Source organism: Ambystoma mexicanum, chromosome 12, assembly GCF_040938575.1.
Source record: "Ambystoma mexicanum isolate Mex_15411 chromosome 12, UKY_AmexF1_1, whole genome shotgun sequence".
In the NCBI taxonomy this organism is placed as follows: domain Eukaryota; kingdom Metazoa; phylum Chordata; class Amphibia; order Caudata; family Ambystomatidae; genus Ambystoma; species Ambystoma mexicanum.
In genome coordinates, this window is record NC_090936.1 from 404211145 (window position 1) to 404236796 (window position 25652).

A 25652-nucleotide genomic window follows, 5' to 3' on the forward strand; every position below is an offset into this window, starting at 1 on the left:
CAAACATCATTCTACAACATAAAGACATCTTCGCTCCTATTCTACAGAGAATAGTCAACTCATCTTTTCAAGAGGGCATAGTGCCTAGAGATCTTAAGAAAGTTACTATTACCCCTCTAGATAAAAAAGCAGGTCTGGATCCCAAAGACCCTGGGAATCTCCGTCCAATAACTAATTCGAACTTTGTTCTTAAGTTATTGGACAAGGTAGCTACACAACTGCAGCAGTTTGCTGAGAATGAGGAGATCCTGCATCAACAACAATCTGGATTTAGAGCATCCCATAGTACGGAAACTGCCATGCTGGACCTGCAGAACCAGATGCTCAGCTTAATGGATAAAAGCAAGCTGGGAGTACTTATGCTTTTGGATCTAAGTGCCGCATTTGATCTGGTGGATCATCGCCTTCTTATCAAGGCGCTTAGAGAGAATGTGGGTTGCTCGGAAGGAGCCATTGACTGGCTCTTGTCTTTCCTCTCGGATCGCCAAGCAAAGAGTACATTGGGGCAGTAGTTTTTCCGATCCGTATGACATCTTATTCGGAGTCCCACAAGGGGCCAGTCTGTCCCCCATGTTGTTTAACATATACATGCGCACATTGTGCAGTCTACTGGTGAATGCGGGGGTGTCGTTTACTAATTACGCAGACGACACCCAACTCATTCTGGAACTGGGTGGCAGCCACTATGATTCAGACAGTGAAATAATAGCCAGGGTTTATAAGATAATCGACGATTGGATGCAGACAAACTGGATGTGTCTGAACGACTCTAAAACCGAGCTGATGCTGTTTGGATCAAGTCATCAGCTAGCGAACTTGGGGGCTGAGTTTAAATCGTTTAATATCAAGAATGCCACTATCCAGGTGGTCCAGAAAGTGAAGACCCTGGGAATAATGGTCAACTCACAGGTGGATTCTCATGCCCAGACTAGCTACCTACAAAAAAATACGGCATATTACTTAAGGCTCATGAAAGCCATTAGGCCGTTTCTTAATGAGGGTAATATGGCCACCGTAGCCAGGGCCATTATACTATCAAGGCTTGACTATGGCAATGCCCTGTTATTAGGGGCCTCCTCTAAGGATGTTTCTAGTTGTCAGGTGCTTCAGAACAACGCGGTTAGGCTGGTAAAAAATCTGAAGAAAAGAGATCATGTTACTGCAGAGAGAATAGCCTTGCATTGGCTCAGAGTGGAGGAGCGTATTAAATTCAAAGCTCTCTGCCTGGTGCATAAATGCCTGTACGGCTCTGCTCCCGAGTATCTGAAAAAGGGCTTAGTGCTTCATACCCCCAGTAGGAAACTTCGTTCAAAGGGTAAATGTCTGTTGATCGTCTCCACGTTTAAATTGAAATCTGGGCTGGGCAGTTCCTTTTTGGTGCAGGCCCCCAGCTTGTGGAACAGTGTTCCAGAAACACTCAGAACCGTTACCAACCTTACTGTTTTTAGGAAAGGGTTGAAGACTCATCTTTTCAGATGATGAACTGGGATACAGGGGATTATGACCACCTCATGGCTTAGCGCAGACGTTCCTATTGTATTGTTTGGTTTTTCATTGTTTGCTTAAGCGCCCCGATGCCCACGGGCTATCGGCGCTATACAAAAAATAAATACATACATACATACATACATACAGCTAGGCTGGAATGAATGGGAGAAACCTACATAAAATGCGAGGTTTTTTGGCTTGGAAGGCAGAGTCAACCACTGGACGAAGGAATCCGAAGAACTTGGACTGTTGCTTTGCCTGGTGAAGCCCTGCTGCTGTGCTGAAGCTGGTTGTAGGTGAAAGCATCTAAAACAAAAGGATCGAATGCCTTTTTTTTTTTAACACCAAAAGTGCCGGAAAAAAGAGTTTTGAATGCTTTTATTTATTTTTTTATGGGCGAGGGGGGTTCCCCCAAACCCTTGTTTTCCTTTTTTAAAACACTTTTTTTTGCACACTAAACTAAAAAAAATATATAAATAAATATAAAAGCATTCAAAACTTTTTTTCCGGTCCTTTTGGTTTTGAAAAAAAGGGCATTCAATCCTTTTTTTTCAATCCTTTGACCGTACACCCTGAAGCTCTGAATTCGCCTCGACTAGAGAAGCCCTGCAAGGATGTCTTCTACCCTTGAGTTGGTGGGACCAATGAACTCCAAAGTGAATTGTTTTGGACATCCTCTCCGAGCTGGCTGTACTTCCACTGCTGCTGCTGGAACCCGAAGAACCAGGGAGAGGAACCCCAAATGGAGTGCATCACTTAAGTCGGAGCCAAGCTTGTGGAAGATCCTCCCGACTCCCAGTAAGCCGACTGACCAAGCCTGAGCCACCTCAACAGAGTGTTGGACCCCAGATTCCAGAGTGGTATCAGAGAGTCCGCGGTGGTGCTATTTGCTGAGACGCGAGGAGCTGAAATCGTGAAGTGCCGCTGAATTGAAGTTGGTCCTTTTCGGCTGCTGACCATCCCATTGCAGTGCAGGAGTCCCCAGAAGTTCTCCTTCTTGTCCCCAAGACTGAGGGCCAGGAACAAAAGGACCTGCAGAGCTGCATGATATGAAATGATCATTTATATTGCGCTCATACACAAGTGTTTCACAGCGCGACCAGGCAAAGGGAGGAGTACAGAGCAGGACAAAAACAACGATCTTACTAGGCCCAGTGACATTAAGAGCATGCAAGTGCATGGGAAAGGGAAAAGGGGAAAGTGCATGGAAGAGGGAGAAGTGGAAAGTGCATAACAGAGGAGAGAACAGAATAAATAATAATAAGTACAATAAATAAATAACAGTTATAACAGTGGTAGTGCAGCCAGAAAATGGTAAAGTACTAGGATAGTCAGATAGGGTGTATCTGATAAGTGCAGAAGAAAAGTGGTTTGGGACTGTATGGGTACAGATACAGATCCCAGTGCAAGAGGTGGCCCGGAGGCAGTGCACAAGGGAGGTAGGGTGAGCAGGTACCTGGGCCCATAGGAACAGAAGCCAGCTGGAACCATTTCTTCTAACCAAGGGTACTGTAATGTTTGAGAGGACTTACCTCTTGTTGTTGTAGCCTTACTTGACTGGTCTTGGTTGCTTCTGTAGAGTTGCTTGCATCTTCTACCTCTCACGAGCCTCCCAGCTTGTGACCCTACATTGATTCTACTTTTTCTACAGACTTCTAAAACATTGTGCAAAACGTGTACTTACCTGCAAGAAGTGCTTCAGCTCACCTAGACTTTTGCCCAATTGACATTAGCTGGCCAGGCTCCCTGAATGACCCTTCTCTCCTCTGCTTGTAAGAACCTTCCCACCAGGAAAAGGTTAATTTACTTTGCATTGGGGGGGTTCAAAAGTACTTACACGCTTCAGAAATACTTGTGTGATCTCTTGTTTTGTTCTGAAACCTCTTTACTTTAACACTCATCTCAGTATTGCTCTAAATGTACCAGTGATATATTAATGGCCACAGTGTCCTAGCCATGTAAGTCACCTGAGGGTGTAGGAAGTGTCTGTGTGCCATCTCAAATGGGTACTTGCTGATTTAGAGAAACTAAGAGTGTGTATTTTGGAGTGTATTTGTGTGTTACTATTATATTGCCCCTTATGAAGAAGGCTTAATCAAACTGACTGTTAAATAAATTAAGAATTGTTTAAATCAAGAAACCTTGAGTGCAAGCGTTTGTTTGGATAATTGTCACTGTGAATCTATGTATAACTCACCTACTGCTCACGTTGACCCCTCTTGAGATAAGCCTGGCTGCTCAGCTACACTACCAACCTGTGTAGTACAGACTTATACCAAAGTCTGGGTTCTTATTGCCAGGAGGTCAAGATTGTTGTAGTGCACCCAAAGGGTATTGCACCAAATCTTGCCTAACACCCCTCTTTAAAATGCTGGATGAGGAAGGCACCCTGTATGCTAACTATGCTGACAACAATCGGTGCCTGATCCGCCTCACCCGGGCCTATGTCAATGATACCATCTCGGTCAACCGCGTATCTAGCTGCATTGAATCTTGGATGAGGGACAATGGGTTAGCACTGAATGCTAATAAACAGAGCTGATGATTGCCGGACCTGCTGGTCAGACTAGAAAACTTGGGAATGAATACCAAGCCTTTAACATCTCAGGCTGTGAAATCAAGACACTCAACAAGGTAAAGACCTTAGGGGTGGTACTGTATCAGGAGCTTTCCATGAAAGCACATATTAGTAGCCTGCGACCGACCCGTGAGCAGCAATGCCGTCACACAAGGTATGGTCCCCTTTCCAACGATAACTGCCTCGATCTCCGGCTTGAAATACAGCCGGAGATCGAGGAAGAGAGAGAAGGGCACTCACCTTCAGCTGCGCTCCACTGGGCTTTTGCTCACTTGTTATGGTGAAAGTGACATGTCCTTCAGACTGTTAGTCTTCGACTATGTTGCCATTTCTTCTAACTTTTTACCAGCGCACAATGTACCTTCCTGTACCGTGCGCTGGGGTCCTTTTTCTTTTATGGCCCTAGATACCCTCAAAGGTTTTTTTTGTGAATGTACAAATGTGCCTGGGACAAACTGGTTGTAGCAGTTACTTTTTAAAAGTGTTTTACTTCTTTTTACAGGATCACATTGCGTTTTCCGCATTTGGTTCCAGACTGTGGCCAGGTTCGAAAATGGCTGTGTCACAAAGTATTTTATTCTGTCCCATGGCCAATCTGTCCCTTGCCTTCACCCAGGTCGAGTAACCTGGGTTTTCCTTATTTGGCCATGCAGCCTCCCGTGAAAAACGATCTCTTTCACAGGCTTCTGCATGCCACGTGTGTGTGCCCAGGAAGCAGGTTGGGACTGTCTTGTTCCAATCCACACAACTAGTGCCAGGATGTCTAAAGTGCCTGAATGGATGGGATCACTGTGGACCCTGATTGGTCCACGACTGGGTTGCCTGCATGAGATCAGATCTTTGATTGAAAGTCCTCGATTTTGGCACAAATCTAATCTTGTATAAGAGAATGGGCTCTGCATCCATTCCAGGTCGATCACCTGAGTTCTCCCTGAACTACAGAAGGAGCCAAGTACCCTGCACGAAGAAGGTACAAGTTACTTACCTGTAACTGTTGTTTTCCAGCATGGGTCTGGCATAGATTCACATGCTCATGAATATTCCCTATCATCAGGCCGGGAACCCCCTGTAAAAGAAAAAAAGTTTCACTTTCACTTACAAACTGTCTTTCTCCACTAAACCAATCACTGAGCTCTGGGTCATACTGCCTCCATCCAATGACTGCCCTCTCCCTAAGCCCCTCCTCTGGTAGCTATCTTCAGATTTGGTAGCACGTAAAGTGGCAGTATGACCAAGAAGAGCCGCAGAGGGGCAGGAGGGAGTGTTTGCATGTGAATCCATGCCAGACCCATGCTGGAGAACAACAGTTACAGCTAAGTAACATGTATCTTCTCAAGCATGGGGTCTGGCATGGATTCACATGCTCATGGATAAAGAATACATAGCAGTACAACTTTACACAACCACGGGAGGTGGCACGGCTCAACAGAAGCAATTATTCTTACCTCCAGACCATGCTCACCTTCAAGCAAACAGGTTGCCTAGCACTGCTTGGCTGACTCTGGACTCCTCTCTGGAATCCCAGTCGACGCAGTAGAATCTTGTGAAGGTGTGCGTACACCACAACGTAGCCGCCCTGCAGTTGTCCAGGGGGGGGCACACCAGACAGGAACATCGTCGTTGCAGAGATCGCTCTGGTGGAATGGGCTCTCGGACAGCTCGGGCAGCGATCAGTTTGCCAACTGGTAATCATGCGCGATACAGCCGGAGAGCCACCTGGAAATGGAAGTCTTGGACAAAGCTTTCCTATTGTTCACAGGACCAAAGTTCAGGACAAGTTGAGACGTCTTCCGGAAACTCTTCATGCATGCCACATTGAACTTCAGAGCACGTGCCACACCCAGCGAGTGCAAAGTCCTTTCAGCTGGCAATGAAGGAGTCAGAAAAAACACAGCTAACACCAAAGGCACATTCCGGTGGAATTCCGACTGAACCTTTGGCATGAAGGAGGGGTGCGTCCGCAGCACCACCCTCGTCTCGTGGAAAATCAGATAAAGGCAGCTAGCAGGACAGGGACTGGATCTCACCTACCTTCCTGGCAGAGGCAATGGCCACAAGAAAAGCCATTCTCCACAAAAAGAACGAGAGGGGCTTGATGCATAGGCTCGAAGGAGGGCCCTCATGAGCCTTGTCAGTACCACGCTGAGTTCCCACGTCGGGGCGGGCACCTTCACCACTGGGAATGATCTGAACAGCCTTTTGAAGAACTCCTTGACTAGACAGTGTAACCAAAGCAAAGAGAAGACCGTCCCGGAGACCTGGTGTAGCAGGAGATAGCTGCCAGATGTACCTTGATATAGGCGTGTGCTATATCAGGGGGTTGATCTTCTGCGTCCGGAACCAAACTGCGAAGCGCTTCCACTTGTGCCCCAGCACTTGAGAGTCTACGACGCTCTTTCCCTGGCAAGGACCTCCCTGCAGTCCGCCAGCAGTTTGTACCCTCCGAAATCTAAGGCTGCAGGAGCCAAGCCTTCAGGTTCAGCGATCCTGGGTCGTGGTGCTGGATTGTGCCTCGTTCCCTTTGAGCAGATCTGTGACCACTGGTAGCTTCACTGGAGGTGATGTTGATAGGCTGAGAAGGTCTGGGTACCAAATCTGCCTCGGCCACACTGGGGCGACGAGGATCATCCTGCACCGGCACGGTTTGAGTTGACCACTGACTTGCAGCAGGCGCGTCAACGGGGGGCAGGGGGACGCGTATAGGAACAGGCCTGCTGATGGAGTCGGCGATTGTGTTCTTGACTCCCACCAGGTGAAAAGGAGTGAGAAACATCCCCTAGGCGACGGCCCAGTGCCACAAGTCCTTCAACTCCCTGGAGAGCGCTGGGGATGTGGTGCCCCCCTGCTTTCTGATGTATAACATCGTGGTGGTATTGCCCGTGAAGGCCCTCACCACCTTGCCCATGAGGGATGGAAAGAACGACTTGAGAGCCCAGAACACTGCCTGCAGCTCCAGGACATTGATGTGGAGGTCCATCTCCTCCGGTAGCCACAGGTCTCTGGTGTGGAGACGTCCGGTGTGGGCGCCCCAGCCCTCCACACACAGGTCCCTTGTGAACGTCTCCTGGTATGGGAGACTCTGGAAATCTGTGCCCCTGGCGATGTTGGAGCGCACACCCCACCACCTTATCGCTTGACGGAACTCCTTGCTGTCTGTGCAGCTTCCGGATACTTGGACCCAGCGTCCAGTAACTCCTTAAGGGACCACATCCGCAACCTGCAGAGTCTTATTAGGTAGATACACAACATCATTCCGAGCAGTGACGATGGTCCGTACCGTGGCGATCTTCAGAGCCAACAGCCATTGCACCTTGCCCAGAATGGCTGCTAGTCTCTCCTCCAAGGGGGCCGCCAGGCAGGCGACTGTGTTGAACATGGACCCCAGGAACAGCACGACTTTAGATAGTTCACAAGAACCCCAGATCCGTCAGCAGCCGGACGGTCCGGTCATGTGTTCGACAGCGATCTACCTTGACTTGGCCCAGATGAGCCAGTCGTCGAGGTATGGGTACACTTGTATCCCTTGTAGATGTAGATGGGCTGCCATTGGCGCCAGGCACTTCGTAAAGACCCTGGGCACCGACTTCAGTCCCAAGGGAAGGGCCTTGAATTGGTAGTGCTGCCTTTGTACGGCGAAGTGAAGGAACTTCTGATGCTTCTCGTGAATGGAGATATGGAAGTAAGCGTCCTCCAGATCCAGCGACGTCGGGAAATCCCCCTTCCTCCAGTTGGCGGTGCACATTTTGCAACGAGACTGTTGGGCAAAGTTTGTATGCAGTACCCTTTAGGAACACTACAACAACTCTGACTACAAGTATAGGAAACCCAACCTTTGGTATAAGCTTGCACTACACAGTTTTGGTAGCGTGTTGAGCAGCCAGGCTTATCTCAAGAGGGGTCAATGTGAGCTGCAGGGGAGTTGCACAGATTCACAGTGACAAGTATTCAAATAAACACTTACACACAAGATTTCTTGAATAAACAATTATTACATTATCAGTCAGTTAGAGTAAGCCTTCTTCAGAAGGGAGCAATATGAAAAGTAACATACAAACACACTTCAATACTATTCACTCTTAGTTTCTAAATCAGTAAAGACTGTTTTGGCATGGCCCACAGACACAACCTACACCCTCAGGCGACTTCAATAGCTAGGGTGCTGGGGACATTAATATCTTTCTGTTTGCATTAGAATACTGTTAGAAGTTGGTAAAAGGAAAAGATTATTAGAACAAACAAGAGGCCACAAATATTCTTAAGCAGGCAAATACTTTTGGATAGCCTAAGCAGTGTCATTCAGTGTAATAGGCTAAGCCAAAGTCAATGGGCAAAAGTCTTATATAGGATGAAGCACTTCTGGTAGGTAAGGAGAAAAGTCTTTGCACAATGTTTTAGAAGTATTTGAAGAAAAGAAGAATCAAATGTAGGGCCACAAGCCGTTAGACTTGGGTGTGGTAGAAGATGCAAGCAACTCCACAGCAAGAGGTACATTCTCTCAGACTTTTTACAGTACCTTTGGATTGAAGAAAAAGTGCAGCAGGTGAATTCTGTTCCTGATCAGCTCTGCAGATCTCACTGTTCCTGAGCCTCTGTCGTGGGGACAAGAGGGAGGACTTCTAGGGACTCCTGCACTGCAATGGGACGGTCACCGCACGCAACTGGCAATCTTCAAATCAGTTGCTGTTCAGTGTTTCAGCTCCTCATGTGTACCGCAAATAGCAACACAGCGGTTCCTGGCTGTCGAGATGAGCTTTCCTTGCTTTTGGTGTCCCGCACTCAGTTGAGGGAGCTCAGGCTTGGTCAGTCCTACTGCCTGGGAGTCCAGAGGATCTTCCTGGAGCTCTAGGCCAGCTTAAAAGCAACGCACACAATCTGGTGTTCCTCTCCCTGGCTGTACGGTATTCCAGCAGCAACTCTGTGGAAATTCAACCAGCGCCGAGAAGGATGTCCAGGTGGCTTACTTTGGAGTTGATTGGTCCCACCAACGCAAGGGGAGAAGTCGTCCCTGCAGGGGCTTCTCTGACTAAACGAATTTGGAGTTTCAGCACAGCAGCAGGGCTTCACCGGCAAACCAACGGCCCAGGAGTTGCAGCAGGCGTCCTCTTCAAGTTATTCTTCAGTTCCTTCGTCCAGTGGTCGACTCTGCCTTCCAAGCCAAAAGCCTAGTCTTTTATTCAGTTCTCTTCAATTCATTCCAGCCTAGCTATCAGTCACCCAGCAGGGTGGCTGTCCTTCCCGGAAAGTCAGCCGGCCAATCACTACAGAGTGCATTTGGGTCTCCTAGGAGACTAAGCAAAGGGAGTTTTGGGCACCTGTCTCACTTCCTGCCCACCCCAGACACCCTGGCGCCAGAGGCGGGCTTCACTCGTGAATCCCGCCAAAGGCAAAGCGAACAAGGGGACCAAACCTGGTTTGGCGCGCAGAGTAAATCTCAAGAAACACATTTCCACAAAGAAATGGCGAAAAAAGAAGAATGGCGAAAAAAGAAGACCGGCGCCATTTTGACAAATATGTCACCCTTGGGTGCTTTACTGTAGCTGCGAACGCAGCCCGTTGTAAATGCACACCAGGTAGTTAAAACAAAACCACTGCTACCAGCCATTCAGTGAGGAAAGGGTAACATACAAATGTTACATGAGAAGCTAGACAAAAGGGGATACTAGGCAACCCCTCCAGCACCCTATTGTAAGATAGTGTGTGCTGAGTCTAGAAAGTTACAAATGTAAGTAAAGCCTATTTCACTTTACTGCTCTGGGAAAGTGTGGTTTATCCCAGAGAATGTATTTAACCCCTGTGTCACTGCACTGAAGGTGCAGTGTGACACAATGTAAAAGATGATGCCTATGGAGTTTGTCAGACTCCACAATCAAAAGAAACACAAAGCTCAGAAATCCCACTAAAATACATGAGTAGGGAAAAAAAAAAAAGAGTCTCACCCTCTCCATGTTAAAAAGTCCTCAAAATGCAGCAAAGTTGCTGCGGGTCTCTAAGGTGGAGGGAATTAGCACATTTCTGAGAATTCTCCCCAACAGTGACCATCCTGAATTTTTGGGACTTGAGGTACTTGTTTAGCCACTGCAGGTCGAGAATGGGCCTCCAGCCCCATGTCTTCTTTTTTACTAAGAAGTATCTAGAGTAGACTCTGGAGCCACAGAGTCACCTTGGAACCAGCTCTATCGCCCCTTTTCTCAGCATGGCCTGTACTTCCTGAGGGATGTGCTTCTCCTGCTGGGCCACCGGTGGTATCCGCTGCCACTTCTGCTGGAACTCTAGAGTGTGTTCGTGGGCGAGAGCGTCCAGCACCCATCGGTCGGTGAAGATCTTTTCCCACTCGCTGACTAAGCCCACCAGCCGGCCTTCCACCGCAGTGCATGGGTGGAGGCCCGACGTCCCAGCCGGTTCAATCCTATTTTGGGGCCTGCGTGCCGCCTTGGGAGCGCCGACGACGGCCACCACCTCTGAACGCCTTGGAACGACCCCTGTAGGCCTCCTGGGGGGTCGTGGAAAGGCAGGGTTGGCTGTGCTAGGGTGATCCCCTGCTGAAATCCTTCGACGATTTTCCGGATTTGCCTCCTGAGGCACAAAAGGAAGCCCAATGCTGCTGCAGCGTGACTAGGACCCGGGCCGTCTCCGTATCGGTCTCGATAGCCTGCAACGACTCATCGACGGCCTTCCCAAAGAGATTTTCTCAATCGAAAGGCATGTCCTGTGCGCCCTAGCTATTCTCACCTTTTGAAAACTGCTCTGCTGCCAAGGGCAGGCCCTATTCGAATAGTGGGAACCAATTCTTCTTCGCCTTAAGTCACTTCCTGATTTGCTACAGCCCTCCCAAGAAAACCCGCTTTTTGTTCTGCCAGCACAATTGTGCGTTTTTACGCACAACTGCACTGTTGAGCAGAAGGCTCCCCACTTCTTAGGGCTTGATTCGAAAGTTAGAGAACGATCAGAAGAATTGTCTAATGCTCCTAGTGTGTTAATTCACCCTTCTCTTTACAGGTTGTGGCTGTGTTTTACTACTTTGTTCCATTAGGAAACGTATTGTATATATGTTACCGAGCATAAGATTTGTGTGGTAACTGTTTTTATATAACTGAAGTTTACTTGTGTCTATTGGTCCGGTCGACAATAAATGTAAAGATATTTTTCATATACACTTGTCTAAGAGTAATTTGTGGTTTGTTACTGTATGTGCTCATTGTGGGCTTCTGATCACTCTCACCCCACCTGAGGCTTATTTCTTGACCGCCTACCAAGCTACCTAGATTGGTCTGGCTTGTCCAGAAGGTTCCACTAAACTAGGGTGGCCTTCTAAACTTCTGCCCACAGGTCAAAGTTTAGAAGTCCATCTTAACAATCACATATGGGCATTTGGCAAACAACACAGTAAAAAAAACTATAAGGTGCTATAGTCAAACAAAACATGTAGCTGCCACTCAACCAATGAAACAAAACAGGCCTCTCAAGGTGCACCCCCATCCAGGGAGCCATATGGGCTGCTAAGGGCAGCACACAAAAAAGACATTTCAGCTGCATGAGGACTTCAGCAGAAATCTCCCCAACACAAAAAAGATAGCAACAAGCTTTGGTGACACTGTTAGCAAAAGAAACTATAAAAATGGAATTCCGACCAAACTACAGGTTGGATCGGCGGCAGAGAACCCTTCCCAATTAGAAACCCAAGATCTTGTGACCACCTATTATAGCGTGCTTTGATTGGCTTTATCACAACTATAGATCATGTATCAGAGTCTAAACGGTGTGGATTGGAACTGCTATTCAGTTTAGTAGGAGGACCACCAGCAATTCCAGCTAATTGAAGTTCACAGATTTTATAACCAATCTGTTCTCTAACAGCAGGTTTAAAAGAATCTCAGGAAGTAGCCAATTTGAGACCACGAAAACTGGCTCAAGAGCACCAGAGGTAGACGCATGGCTGATTCTCATGAAGTGTCACTAAGTGCTCATCAACCTACCATTTATGTAGCTGAATAAAAAGAAAACAAAAGGCAATTTAAAATGTACAAGTAGATCAAAATGCGGAATGTATTTGACTGTAGCAGTAGCTTTAAAAGTAAAGTAGCAATGTTTACCATTGTCATCTAGGGTGGTTTTAGCTTTTTTGGAAGAGTTGTCATGGTCGTTCAGCTCTCTGGTTGTGCACACTTGCTTCAAGCCCAGAAATAGAAGAAGAATAGATGGTATGATAACCTCTGCCACAGCATCTACGGAAGGAGGCCTATTTGGAAGCTCCATGAGTATACAAAGTCCTATTATACAAATCTTTCGGTCGTGAAGTCTGAAAAGAATAAACATTGTTACAGTTATTTTACTTGTTGGTGTACATTTGAGCAGCCAAGGGCAGTATGCCTTCTTTGTCCTCAATGCAGCTTATCAGAAAATGATTACAGGACAGGAAACTATGTTGAAAACTAATTCTAGTGGGAAAAGGGAACCATATTACAAAAACACATTGTCAGAACTTTTATCTTTAAGACAAAAACATACAAATCAATTACAAAAGATTTGGTGCAACACATTTATTTACAAAGAGTCTTGAAGTAGGGAATGCTTACCCAAGAAAACAATCTGTATCATTTATCCATTGGTTAACAAACTGAGCTGTGATTGGCTCAGAGCTGTGTGGAAACCTTATATTCTCCAATGTGTTCAAAAGGAGGGTAGGGTTGTAAAACAATGCTGCTATAGCCACTTGAAGACACATTGTACGGAGTTCACTTGTTTTAACGCCTCGAGTTAACCTCTCCAATACTGCTTCCACAAATAGCGGGATACACTAAAAATACAAAAGAATGTTAAAGATAATGCAGCCTTTTCTGTTGCATAAAGAATGCAATACTTCTGCATATCATTTTCTAGAAGCAGAGTCAGAGCTTTTGCTCAGTCTGATAAGAATTCTTGTGTAAATCCCAGTTCTCCATGTATTTTGAAAGTGCACTGAATTTCTAGAAGCTGGCCTGGTGGATAGATATTAGGAGGCCACCCTACTTATGGAGAACAGGGAACTCTGAGAGGTGAGCCAACAACTTATCAAGGTAGCAATGGAGCACAGTTAAAGCGTTTTCTCAGGAGAGAATGAGTGGGGTCAGGAGCCCTCAATGAGTCCACACAGTATGGCACTCAATAATACAATTTAGACAGCAAGTATAAAATATGCAGTTATTTATTATAGGTCTTCTAGACACACTAAAAAATAAATCTAACAGGTAGCGTTATCGCACAATATTCTATGATACAAATATATACATTCACCATAGGTTCATAAATTCATTAAACGTCAATTATTCAGCCAGCAGGTAAGTAGATTAAATGCAATAAATGATGGTACCAGGTCACAAGTTAATTCCCTAACTTAAGCAGTCCAAACCCTTAGAAGAACGGGGCCTTGTGCCTAAAGTCTCAGGAGCCACAATGTTTCTTGCCCTGAAGGGAGTCTCTGCAGGTAAGTTACAGTTCACTTGCGTTGGTGATAGTTCAAAAAGTTATTCAACAATTTTCCTTAAGGTAAGTAAATGTTTTCTTATATTTCAGGTTACTCTACCCAGGTTCGACAACCAAAAGATGAGTGGAATGGAATGCAGGTGACAAAAGGACTGGGTCCCAATGTTATTTTAGGGGGGGGACAGATAAACTGCGTTTACTTACCGCCGTGACTCTGGGGGATGCTGGGGGTTCGACCCGAGGTAGCCCACAAAAGCGCTGGTCAGTCCCCCGGACAGTCCAGGGACACTTGCGAAGGCTCAGCAGGGCAGGATCCTTGTGAAGGGGTGTGAGACAAGTTGCTCCCACTACTCATAGGGATGAAGCATCGTTCAGGGTCTTCTGGGATCAGGTAGTCACAAAGGGCTTCACTGGCCCGGTCACATGAATGTATGCTGAGTCACTCCAGGAGTCGTCTTCAGATCTTCATCAGGCTGCGCTTCTTCGAAGGATTCTTGGCAACGATAATCTGGAGAAATGGCTGCAGAGGCTTCATCTCCAAAAGCCAAGTTGGTAGCAAGTCCAAGCCCACTGATGGTAAGGATTCTGCACCAGTCAAACAGCCAGTAGTTGTCCAATCAGGGAAAACTACTGGTTTCACATTTCCTCCACACCTAGACTTTCTGGCACCATGGATGTGGAGTGGGACTAGACAGTCCCACCCCTTTCCTGGGCCACAGTCACTCAAAGTTATCAATAGCCCACGAAAGCAGCAGGTTTTCCACCCAAGTGCATCACCTTATAAAGGATTTCCTAACCTCGCAAGGAAGGAAGAAGGCCAAACAACAATATGTCCAAAGAACAAGCAACAAATCTCATGACACAGCCATTTTGGGGCACAAGCCACGTTTAGTATCCACATGCAGTAAACGTGAATGTGCACATCGAAAATAATGGAAAAAATGGTTACACTCTATCTGCTGGGGATTCCAAGATGGTGGCTTGCCGAGGAGAGCGCACCACACTGCGCTCCGTACTGGGCCCAGAGAAGCACTGGTGGCGTGCTACCACTACCGTCTCCCCGATACTGCGTGGATGGGGAGACAGTGACTGAAGAGACCCCCAAAGCTACGAGCAGACAATGCTGCACCACTGCTGGGGGTAGGAGGTGGCATCGGAGCGAGGGGAACTGCAGCGGCCCATGCAGAGAGCACTGAGGCGGGGGGTGCACGCCTGAATAGGGGAGAGTGGTTGCCCCTCCTCGCGACAAGCGGAGCCTGCAGCAGTGTGGCTGCCCCCTCCTGGCGAGTATCAGTATCAGATGAGGGAGAGTTCTGCTGCAGGATGTGCGGGACACCCTCTGGAGACTTGCAGAAGCAGGCAGTGTAGAGCAGCAGCCCGTCTTCCTGAAGGTGAGGCCAGGAGTGTGCCATAGCGCTGCGCCGCGGGGACCTTTTGAGGGAGTGCAGGAGGAGAGCAGTCCCAAGTCCCGCTGCCCGAAGGAAGTAAAGAGAATGTCCCTGAGGAGACGAGCCTCCTGGAGGGGCTTGCTGATAGGCGGCTGGAGCCCCAATGGAGGCCACGAGAAGAGAGGGGCCTGGGAAGGCAGCCCCATTCTCTCATTGATTCAATGTGCCGTTTAGAGGGGATTAAGGCCCTCAACACCCCTGAATGCACCAGAGTATACCGTGAGGCACTGAGAGGGGTATGTAACCCCAGGGAGCAGGAGCCGCAAACTACAAGGCGCATCAGAACTCGTGGAGGGCCCAAGCACATTAGTGAGCCCAAAGAAAGAGGACCCTTGGGAAGGGACTGGCAGCAGCCTCAGCAGTATATTGTGCAGCAGTGGCCACAACTGATAAGCAAGAGGCAACAGATAGGGTGTGGACTGCCCTACAGATGTGGAAGCTGGTGGAAGCATCCCCACGTTAGAGGTAGGGGAAGTGAGACAGCACCGTGACCCCCAGATACCCAGAGTAAAGGGGAATGGTACAGCAGCATGGTCAAGGAAATACCCCCCACCTCAGGAAGGACAAATGGAGAGGTGCAGTAAGCAGCAGGCAGACGGGGCAGAGAACTCCCGTGAGGAGCAACGCCAAGAGAGTGAATACCCGGATACTGAGAAGGACACCATGCCCCTCAGCAAAGAAAATTTGAAGGAATGCCCAAGAGACATGGAGGGACGAATGACGGCCACCTTCCATGAGCAGCTAACCTCCCTGAAAGAGGACATAGGAAGCTCCATGAAAGAAATTAGAGAGGACGTTGTGAGCCTAGGGGATAGAGTTGACACAATGGAACAAGTTCGGATGGATGTTTCGGAGGAACTAAGACAAAACAGTGACCTGTGGGAACAGGTGGCGCTGGCGACGCAGAACTTAGAAATTCAGGTGGAGGACCTGGAGAACTGGTCGCACCGGTCTAACATCCGAGTAAAGGGCCTTTGTTGGACGGTTAAAAATGCAACCAGAGGGCAACCATTCAGCATTGCTTCGGGGACCTAGTAACCCATATTACACCAGTGGCAGTTGGAGTGGACCGAATCCACAGAGAAAGTCCCAGGCGAATGGAACCAGGAGCAAGGTTGCGTGATGTCCTGGTCACAGTGTCCTCATTTGTGCAGAAAGAGAACATTCTGAGAGCAGCCTGTGGCCAGGCGAACATTACAGTGAATCGGTCAATGATCCAATTGTTTCAGGATTTGGCACCAACTACCCTGCAGAAACGTAGAGCCATGGGGCCGGTGACGAGAGCACTGAATGTGAAGTGGATCAGGTATAAATGGACTTTCCCATTTGGACTACTTTTTATGTTTAATGGGACACAGCACTGCATCAGAACCTGCGCTGAAAGGCAGGCCCTACTACACCTGGAGGATGAGGCGGATAAGCCAGTAGTACAGCCTTGGCGCTCCTCAGCGTGGGGAGAAGACAATGGGAATGGTCTAGGAAAGACTCACGGCCATAAGGGGAAGAGGTGTTCAATTGAAAATACTGTCTGCATGGGCCAAGGAAGGTGCCACCTGATGGGAATAAAGCTGTTTAGATGGCGGGCGTCGAGCATGTTGGGGGTGGTGGGTTAAGGAGGCTGAGAAGTTGGGTGAAGGGGAACAGCATAGGTGGTGAAGGGGGGTAAGTGGAGTGTATAGCACACACACACTATACTTGGCAGGTAAGCAGCCTGGGATGGAGGCCGGTGGGATTGGGAGGGGTTGGAGATTTTGGAATCCGAGAGAGGTTTAGGTATCCTCTGCATGGTTTTGATTCAGTTAGTTATGGGGTGTGTGGGGTGTTTCATGTTGGGGATACAGTTGGGGGGAGGTGGGGGTCAGCAACTGGAAGATGAAGGAATGAAGGAGCAACCCAGGGGGGTGGGGGGCTAGAGCCACGGGAGGGGAATCACACAGGGCATGTTCAAGGAATATTCCATAATAAGAGGGTTGAACTCATCGATTAAGCGCAGGAAAGCGCAAATGCAGGCACAGAAAGAGAATGTACATAATCTAATATTTCAGGAAACCCATATAAGGAAGGTAGTCAAAGCTAAGTTCCGGTTGAAGCAGTTCTCCAGGGTGTACCAGGCCAATACCCAGGGGAAGATGGCAGGGGTGTTGATAGCCTTCAGAGATTTGTGTACTTTCCCTAGCCAAAACAGAGGGCAGATACCAAGTCTTGCAGGCACACATAGAGCAAAGTCAATTTACACTGGTGACATTATATGTGCCTAATGTGGGACAAGATGGGTTCCTGAGGGAGGTGATGGCCAAACTGGGGCAATTTGCAGTGGGTGAGATTATATTCACTGCGCACCTTAGAGGCACAGAGGGGAATGTATACAGGGACCCACCGGCTCATTAGTGGCGCGCTTTGAAAACTTAACCCTCCACAATGTATGGCGGATCAAGACGGGGGAAGAGAGGATACACAGGTTTCTCTCATGACCGCCCGTCACAGTTGAGGCTAGATTATGTGTGGGTCAAGGCTGGGCTAATGGGGGAGATGGGGAGATGGAGTTGGGATCGATTTCCCTGTCGCAGCATGCCCATGTCACTATCACAGTTTGGGCTTGCGGGGCACAGAGGGGGCTGTGGAGGTGGAGGTGCCCGGGCAAACTGTTGAAAGACGGTGTAATCGCGGGCACCTCAGGGGGGAAAATTGACCTACACATTGCAGATAATGACACCCTGGGGATCAGCCAAAAGGGGTTGTGGGATGCCTTTAAAGCAGTGTTGAGAGGGGAAACTGATACGGCTTAGGGCGCAGACGGGAAAACAATGGGGGAGAGTGGAAGAAGAGTTGGAGGTGCAGCTAGGGGAGGTCATACAGGCCCTGGCAGAGAAACGCACCATGGCTTTATACAGGACACTGAAACATGCCCGGGCCAGCTTGACCTAATAAGTACACGCAGGGCCGAAATGTCCCTACTACGGGGCAAGCAGAAATACCATCTCAGTGCAAATTAAGCAGACTGGCTGCTGGCACGGCAAATCAGGTCAGCAACGGTCGCTCAGAACATATCCTCCAGAAAGCACAACCGGACGGCTCGATTGTGACGGACACAGAGGCTATAGTGGGGAGGATCTCAGATTTTTATGAGTCCCTGTTTACATCAGTGAACCCCTGACAGGGGAATAGGGGAGAATCTAGAGGCCCTATCAATGTCAAAGCTGATGCCTATAGAGAGTGAAGGGTTTGAGCAGGAGATACGAGAAGAGGAAGTGGAGGCAGCAATCAAGGTTCTTTCACTGAATTAAGCGCCTCGACCCGATGGGTTCCCGGCAATATTCTACAAATAATTTAGTGGCAAACTAGTCCTGAGGCACGCAATCTATGACAGAGCCTAAGGTGGTAGTGTTCAAGAAACAAAACAAGGATCCGGCTAAGTGTGGGTCGTATAAGACCATCGCACTGATGAATTTCGACGCCAAGCTATATACCCGTATACTGGCAGCTAGATTGCCTCCATTGCTCCCAAAATTGATAAATCACAACCAATCAGGGTTCATTGTGGGGTGGCAGACCTTTGATAACACCAGGCAGATATGCCACCTGGTGAAAAAGACATTGAAGAGACAGATCCTGTCGGTGCTGATTTCACTGTATGCCGAAAAAGCATTCGACCGCATCAAATGGCAATATTTGTTTTCATACAATGGAGCATCTGGTGGTCGACGCCAACCTTTTGCGGATGGTGGGGGCTATTTATAGGAACCCTGCAATGTGATTTTCGGTGTATGCCCAGCTGTCCATGTGCATCCAGATTCGAAGGGGGTCTAGAGAGGGGTGTCCATTGTCCCTGCTGATATTTTCGCCCTTTATCTAGAGCTGCTGCTCATAAGTGTAAGGCTTAACCCAGAACTCAGAACCATACCTTTTGGGGAAGGGGGTATAGATCATGTAGTGGGAGCATTCACTGACATGTTAATGACCCTGACGGCTCCAGAGACCTCGATACCTGCCCTTCTAGTGGAACTGCGAGAGGTGGAAGGTGTAGCAGGGCTCAAAATTAACAAGCAGAAAACGCAACTGTCGGGTCTGCCACACACGCTGGCACAGGGGGGCATCCTTGGCAAGCTATTCTCCCTTTACCGAGGCTGACAGATCCATAAGGTATCAAGGTACCAACATAGAGAGCTCTAATTCCGTTCTTTATGACAGGAACTATCTGGTGGTGCTGTGATGGATCAAGGAGGACCGGGGGAAGTGGAACCTGCTCTCTATTTCATGGTTGGGCCGTATTGCAGCAGTGAAAATGGTCACACTGCCGAGAGTCTTGTACTATTTTCAGGCCTTGACAATCTCAGTTCCGAGGGCTTTCTTCGTGGCGCTGAAGAAGCTGGTCTGGTGTCAGCGTTCGTATGGCAAAATAAACACCCACGGGTTGCCTTACCCGTTTTGATGGCTCCTTGGGATGAAGGGGGTTTAGGGCTTCCGAACTTTGTCAATAATTATGAGGCATCCCAGCTGAGGGTGGTCAGAGAGTGGTTCTTTGTGGATCGATCCAAGCCATGAGCCAGAATAGATAGAGCAGTGGTGAGGAGACCTTTGGAGGCGATTCTGTGGATTTGAAAGCAGGATAGGCCCCAGAATACCAGCCTAAATCAAATGCTGGTGGTGGTGTGCGGGATTTGTGACTGGCTGTTCGGGCAGGGCGCCCTATCCTCATACCCATCTCTGTTCACGCCGCTATTTGGGAACTCCCAGTTCTAACCAGGGATGGAGCAGGGCTCCTACCGGCAGTGGCATAAAGGTGGGGTAGGAAGTTGGGAGACATGGTACAGGGGACGGGGATACCTACGTTTCAGTGCAAGGAATCCTAAGGAGACAGAATGGGGTACTGTCAACTGAGACACTGGCTATCCTATGCCACATTCAAGCGGGCAGCAACGAGGGAACTGACAAAATTTGAAAAATGTATTTCTACACACAGGAAAAAAAATATGATTTCAATGCTATATAAGATCCTATTAGAACCCAGGCCTTCCCAAAGCGGGCGTACATGAAACAGGGGAAGAATATGCTGGGTATGGGCATCCCTACACAGCATTGGGCGAACCTTTGGGGAAATAGCCCTAAACTGACCCAGTCCATTCAGCTTAGAGAGACATGGTATGAAGTGGCGATGCAGTGGCATAACACCCCAGTAAGATTGCACAATATGTATGCCTCATCCCCGGTGGAGTGTTGCAGAGCGTGCGGGAGGTGAGGGTACTGGAAGCACATATGGTGGGAATGCCCAGTATTAGTCCCCTTTTGGGCGGACATCACCTCCCAGATACGAGCCATGGTCATGTTTGATACGCCTCTCGGCCCTAGGGAGTGGATGTGTAGTCTATTCGATCCGGGAATCAGCTTTCCCACTAAGGCCCAGAGAAAGGCGTTCATGATGATGCTGAGAGTAGCATGGTTGGTCTAGCGAAATGATGGAAGCAGGGGCAGCCCCCAACGGGGGTTGAGTGGCTGCAGAAGCTGTGGGAAATTACTGCAATGTAGTGGATCACGTATAGCATACAGGGGGATGGAGGGAGGTTCTGGCAGGACTGGGGGATGGTTTTGGGGTACCTGCAACGGGACTATATGAAACAATGGTGCCTGCATAATTTGCACATTTTTGACATTATGTTAAGACTCAGTTGTACACATAAGGACGGGGGGAATCTTGGGGGAAGGGTGCTGACAGGGGAGGGATTGTTACTGTTTGTTAGTTAAGTAACACGCCAAATCACCACCTTGTCTTTAGGTACATATGAAAGTGTTAAGTAGAATTGTCCTTCTTGAGTATAATTCTGATTACTTTGTGAGTCCCGCAGCATTTTAGCTGGACTATTGTATTTCTGGACTATTCATCGTGAGTGTGAATCTTTTTCCACACAAAATGGTGGCTGTACTTTTTTAAGCCCTGTTGATGACTTGTTCTTACTTGAGCCTTCTTCCACCTTCCTGGGTGGGGGAGGTTTTGATTTATTTATTTTTAAATATTTTTATTAACATTTGTAATACAAACAGCCATGCATAGTCCATAGCATAAGTGTCTAAATATCTGTTTCGCAGTCATATTATTTAATAACAACAAATATTAACAACTGCAACTGTCTTCTTTCGGCCAACAATTTCAGAGCAGACTCTTTTCGTATGTGGGATTGTGTATCGGGGAGCTAATTGTCCATATCAAGGTTAATAGTTTTTGGGGGGGGGGGGGGTTTACACTTGGTAGAATCAGGGTGGCTTGTCGTCAGACGGACGCAATATGTCTCTTATTAATACTTTCCATGCTTTGAGAGAGACGCTGCCCTCTCCCGTCTCATCATTGGTACCCGCTTCCCAAGCCTCCGTTTCTACCGCAGCCCATCTTTCTGGTTCTCTACCCCACATAGTAAACTGCGGGCTCCCAGATGATTTCCACGTCATTGCGATTGCTCGTTTTGCTAGTATGCAAGCCAGATCCATCAGCTTTACTGCATGTTTAAACTTACTAAGCCTGGGGTACGTGCCCAAAAGGCACTCCTTCGGGGACCAGTCATACCTGTTTAGTCCTGCTTTCTTGCAGGCTAGCTCTATTTTAGCCAAGAAACTTTGCACCTTCCCGCATCCCCAGAACATGTGCGTCAAGTTTGCTTCTCCCCTGCCACACCAAGGGCACGTTGATTTAGCCTGTTTGTTAAAGCTTGCCACCCTGAGTGGGGTCATGTAGGTTCTGTATAGGACGTTCAGCTAGATTAATCTGAACCTGGCGTTCTTGGACACTTCTTTGGGGTGCATTAAGGCCCTCTCCCACACCTTGTCCGCAATAGTCTCCACCAGGTCTTTCTCCCACCTGTCTCTCAAGATAGCGCTTCTGGGATTAGCCCCATCAGACAACTGACCATAGATCCTGGACACAGGCCTCCAGCCATCCCACAACCCGTACACCTCTGTCAGTAAGGGGTGAGCCGTCGGCTCTTCCGGCCAACTGTCCCATTCTCCTTTGTGCACGTTTGATCTTCTGGTACCACAAGAATTGACCCTTTGCCAACCCTTCATGCACGCATATCAACTCAAATTCACGGAATTTCCCTTCCTCATTCATATCACTCCAGGTGTACAGCCCTAGCCCCTCCCAGTGATTTGCAGTCGAGACTTCAGCGCCCGTTTACACACATCTACCATGAACGGGATGTTGGGGGAGTATGGGTGTCTCATGTTATGTACTGTTTGTGTCCTGCTCCATATTTGCCTACCCAGTGTTACATTCATGGGGGTGTCTCCACGGGCAGCAAGTAGTGACCACAGTGCTTCTTTCAAGTGTGCTGGTGCAACCAGACTTTGTACAAGTCTCGTTTCAGTGGTGGGTTCATTGGAAAGCCATTTGGCTACTGTTAGGGAGAATTCTCTCTTTAGGCTGAATTTCCTAATCTAGTGAGTCCCCCAGCAGCTTTGCTGGATTTCTGGAGTTTGTTTTTTTCCTCCTGCCAAGAGTGAGACTCTTTTTCTCCCACTCTTGGACATGATGAATGGTATTCGTTTGACTGGTAATGTGTTTTATGGGCTATGGGGTCCTTTACTCCATAGGGTCTCATGTGTTTTTACTGTGTGTGTTACACAGCACCCTCCGTGCAGTAACACAGGGGCGTCATAGTGACCCCCCACCCTAGACTCCATACCCTGGGACTGACTACTGTCTCCCAGGGCATGTAAAGTCACCATTGGCTTTACTAGTCCCAAATTATTAACAGAAACCAGTACAAACCATCATATTGTGGACGTACTGGTCGGGGCAATTCGATTGCCCCGGGGTCTGTTAGTCGAGGGGGCACGTCTCCGTCCCCCCTGATCGAGTTTTGGCTGGTGGCAGTGGAAACTCCTTTTTGTATTCGACCGCAAATATTCTCCTATGGGATTTTCCCATTGTTCGAGGCTACCAACTTTAATTATTTAATTCTCATAGCCTCGAACATACCGCCGGTTTATTTATTTAATATAAATTCTCCGGTTGGTATTTTTTGCCAAGACTCGATTCTAAAATGGCATCTGTGTTCTCTTCTGTGACTCCAACCCAAGTCGAGCCCTTTGTTCCACTTTTTGGCGGGCTTCTCCACAGAAGCCTCCAAAAGTGGTGCCACTCTGTCTGGGTACCACAGGGGGTGTGGGAGGGGGTTTAGGCACCCTGGACCGAGTTATCCTGGTAACTCAGGTCGCACTCTTGTGTGATTGGCCCAAGTGGTGAGCCGGCCGGCTCACCACTTAACATGTTTGATTGACAGCTAGGCTGAGTGAATGGGGGTATGCTGCATAAAAGCAGGGCTTTGGGGACTGGAACTTCAGAAGTCGCCACAGGACCTGAGAATCCGACGAGGGAGAAGCTGAGCCGACCTGCCACGACGACACCACCGGTGGAGCCCTGCAGAACCGACTCACCACTTCCCGACGACAGAGAAGATCTCCCTGCTGGAGAGGCTTCTTCCCCTGACTGGTGGGCACAACCAGTTTACCTTTCTTTCTTCGTACCCCAGCCCGGTTTGTGGTCGAACTTCCCTTGCCAAGCACCCTGGCAGCCGGATAGCCACTCACCACTGAACCGTGAATCAACGGACCGCTCCTTGTACCTGAGAAACTCAGCGGCTGGTTTCTTCCCTGGCAGTACAACGGACTCCTGTCTTCCTCCCCGACGAGATCCTCTCTTCCCCTGGACGAAGCAGCGACTTGCATCCGCTGCCAGGAACAACTGCCTCCGCTGGAGCGTTCTCACTACTTTAAGGTACCGTGTCCGCCAGGCCTCCCTTTCTAAAGATTGCTACAAGGTAATAATAACTCCTTAATCTTCTGGACTGGGCTGGCCTCCTTGACCCTCTAACTGGTCCCTTTCTGTGGTCCAACTCCTTTTTGAACCCTTACAAGACTTTTGTGCACTGCAACCGTGTGACCTTGGACACATTTCGTTTGGATCCTCTGAAAGTGGATCCGGCCTCTTGAACTCTAACTTCACGGTTTTACTTTGCCTTCCTCTCTTGTTGTGTTTGTGAAAAAGTGTTGGGATCTGTTTCAATTTGTTCTCTGCTTTTCTCTCCCTTTTTAAAACGAACTATTAGAGTGCCATCTACGTTAAGCGCTCACTGCTGTCTGAAAATAAGTGGGGCTTTACTTAAGACTTGTCTAATATTCTTTTAAGAGAGTGTATATCTTTTAGTGACCGTGTTTCTGAATTGCTTATTATTAGTGCCTGTGTGTTTTTCTAGATGTGGTTTTAAATAAATAATTCTCTCTCTTTTACACCAAGCCCGGGTCAGTGTTTACTTGTTCTATTGTGTGCTCCTGACCTATTGTGAATACTCTGTATACTGCGTAACTCTTCTTGAGGGAATTCTGACTGCTCAGCCACAGCTACCAAGTGAATCTGTGTGGTACAGACTGCTACCAAGTGGGTTTACTGCCAAACACCTGTAGTCCTAAATCTTTTGCAGTGGTCCCAGAGGGAACTGCACAGGTTTCTGCCTAACACCTACATGGCTGAGTTGCACCGCCGTGTAATACCTTTCTAGGTCCGGGAGTTGTATACCCCCTGCCTTATAGGGCAGTGTCAATATAGCCAGCGACATCCTGTGTCAGGTCTTACCTCACAGAAACTCCCAATCAGTGTCTCCAGGGTACGGAAGAAAGTTGGTTTAATGTAGAAGCATATGGTGTGGAAGAAGTATAGGAACCTCGGGAGAATAATCATTTTGGTGATGTGGGGCAGGTTTTGCTGTGTCATTTGTCTTTGGCAGGTTGCCCTTGTAAAGCCCACCAAGGCTCTTTGTGTGCCTGAAAGGACAGGAAGTGGGGAAGGTAACAAACTCCCCTGGTCTTTGTTCTGTAGTGTGCCTGCCTGGAACCAGTTTGAAACGGGAGGCTGGCTGTCCCGTTGGACAGCCACACCCCAGATTTGCATGAAGGGCTTGAATGGTGATTGGCGGACTCAGCCAGTTTTAGTGCATAAAAGGCAAGGGTCCTGGAGCTGAACCTCACCGAAGAGGAATTCATAGAAGGACATCCCAGCAACTTCCAAGCGACCGTCGGAGCCTTTGAGTGACTGCTGAAGACCTAACAGTGAATTCCAATCGACAGGGAAGATCACTTCAAGACTACTTCCTCCCCCGGGCTGGTGGGCCCAAGTGTCAAGACCACCTTCATTTTGCACCATCCCATGAAGAGCTGTGACCTACCCGGGCTGCAAACTCCCAAAACCCTGGAAACTGTGCCATTTTGCAGTGCAACCTCATGTGAAGTGCAGATCTGTCTGATACCTTGTGGACATCCTTTTGGACCTGCAGTGACACTTTCCCACTCCTTGAAGTCCCCTCAGCTGAGTCATGCCCTGAGAACCAAAGAAAAGTCTCCTGTGCGACAACTGTTGCTGAACCAAAGCATGTGAAGGGATCCTGTGCACCAGTACCACGAGGATCCCATACGGGGCATCCCATTGCTCAGGTGCATCCACCTTCTCCCGCCAAAGTTCCTTCTTCAGCAATCCAGGCCAAGAAATCAGAACCGGGACAACTGTCACTCTCTTCAGGGGACCAACCTGCTGCACCACGTTCTTCACTGAAAAGGTACTGCCTTAAGCCTAGGTACTTACCTTCGTCTTGCTGCGTTGCTCAGGTGTTCTTGGAAGGCTGCAGTTAAGCTGTTACTTG

General features: G+C 48.4%; 1 protein-coding gene across 2 annotated transcripts in view; it reads right to left on the reverse strand.

Moving 5' to 3' along the window:
* IPO8 (importin 8) overlaps window positions 1–25652 on the reverse strand; it is a 2228954-nt gene that overhangs the window by 213771 nt on the left and 1989531 nt on the right. For both annotated transcript variants that reach the window (XM_069628533.1, XM_069628532.1), the window contains 2 exons: window positions 12640–12860; window positions 12157–12362 (listed from right to left, as the gene is read on the reverse strand). In XM_069628533.1, coding sequence (XP_069484634.1) covers window positions 12157–12362; window positions 12640–12860 — 427 coding nt within the window. The remainder of the gene's footprint in view (window positions 1–12156; window positions 12363–12639; window positions 12861–25652) is intronic.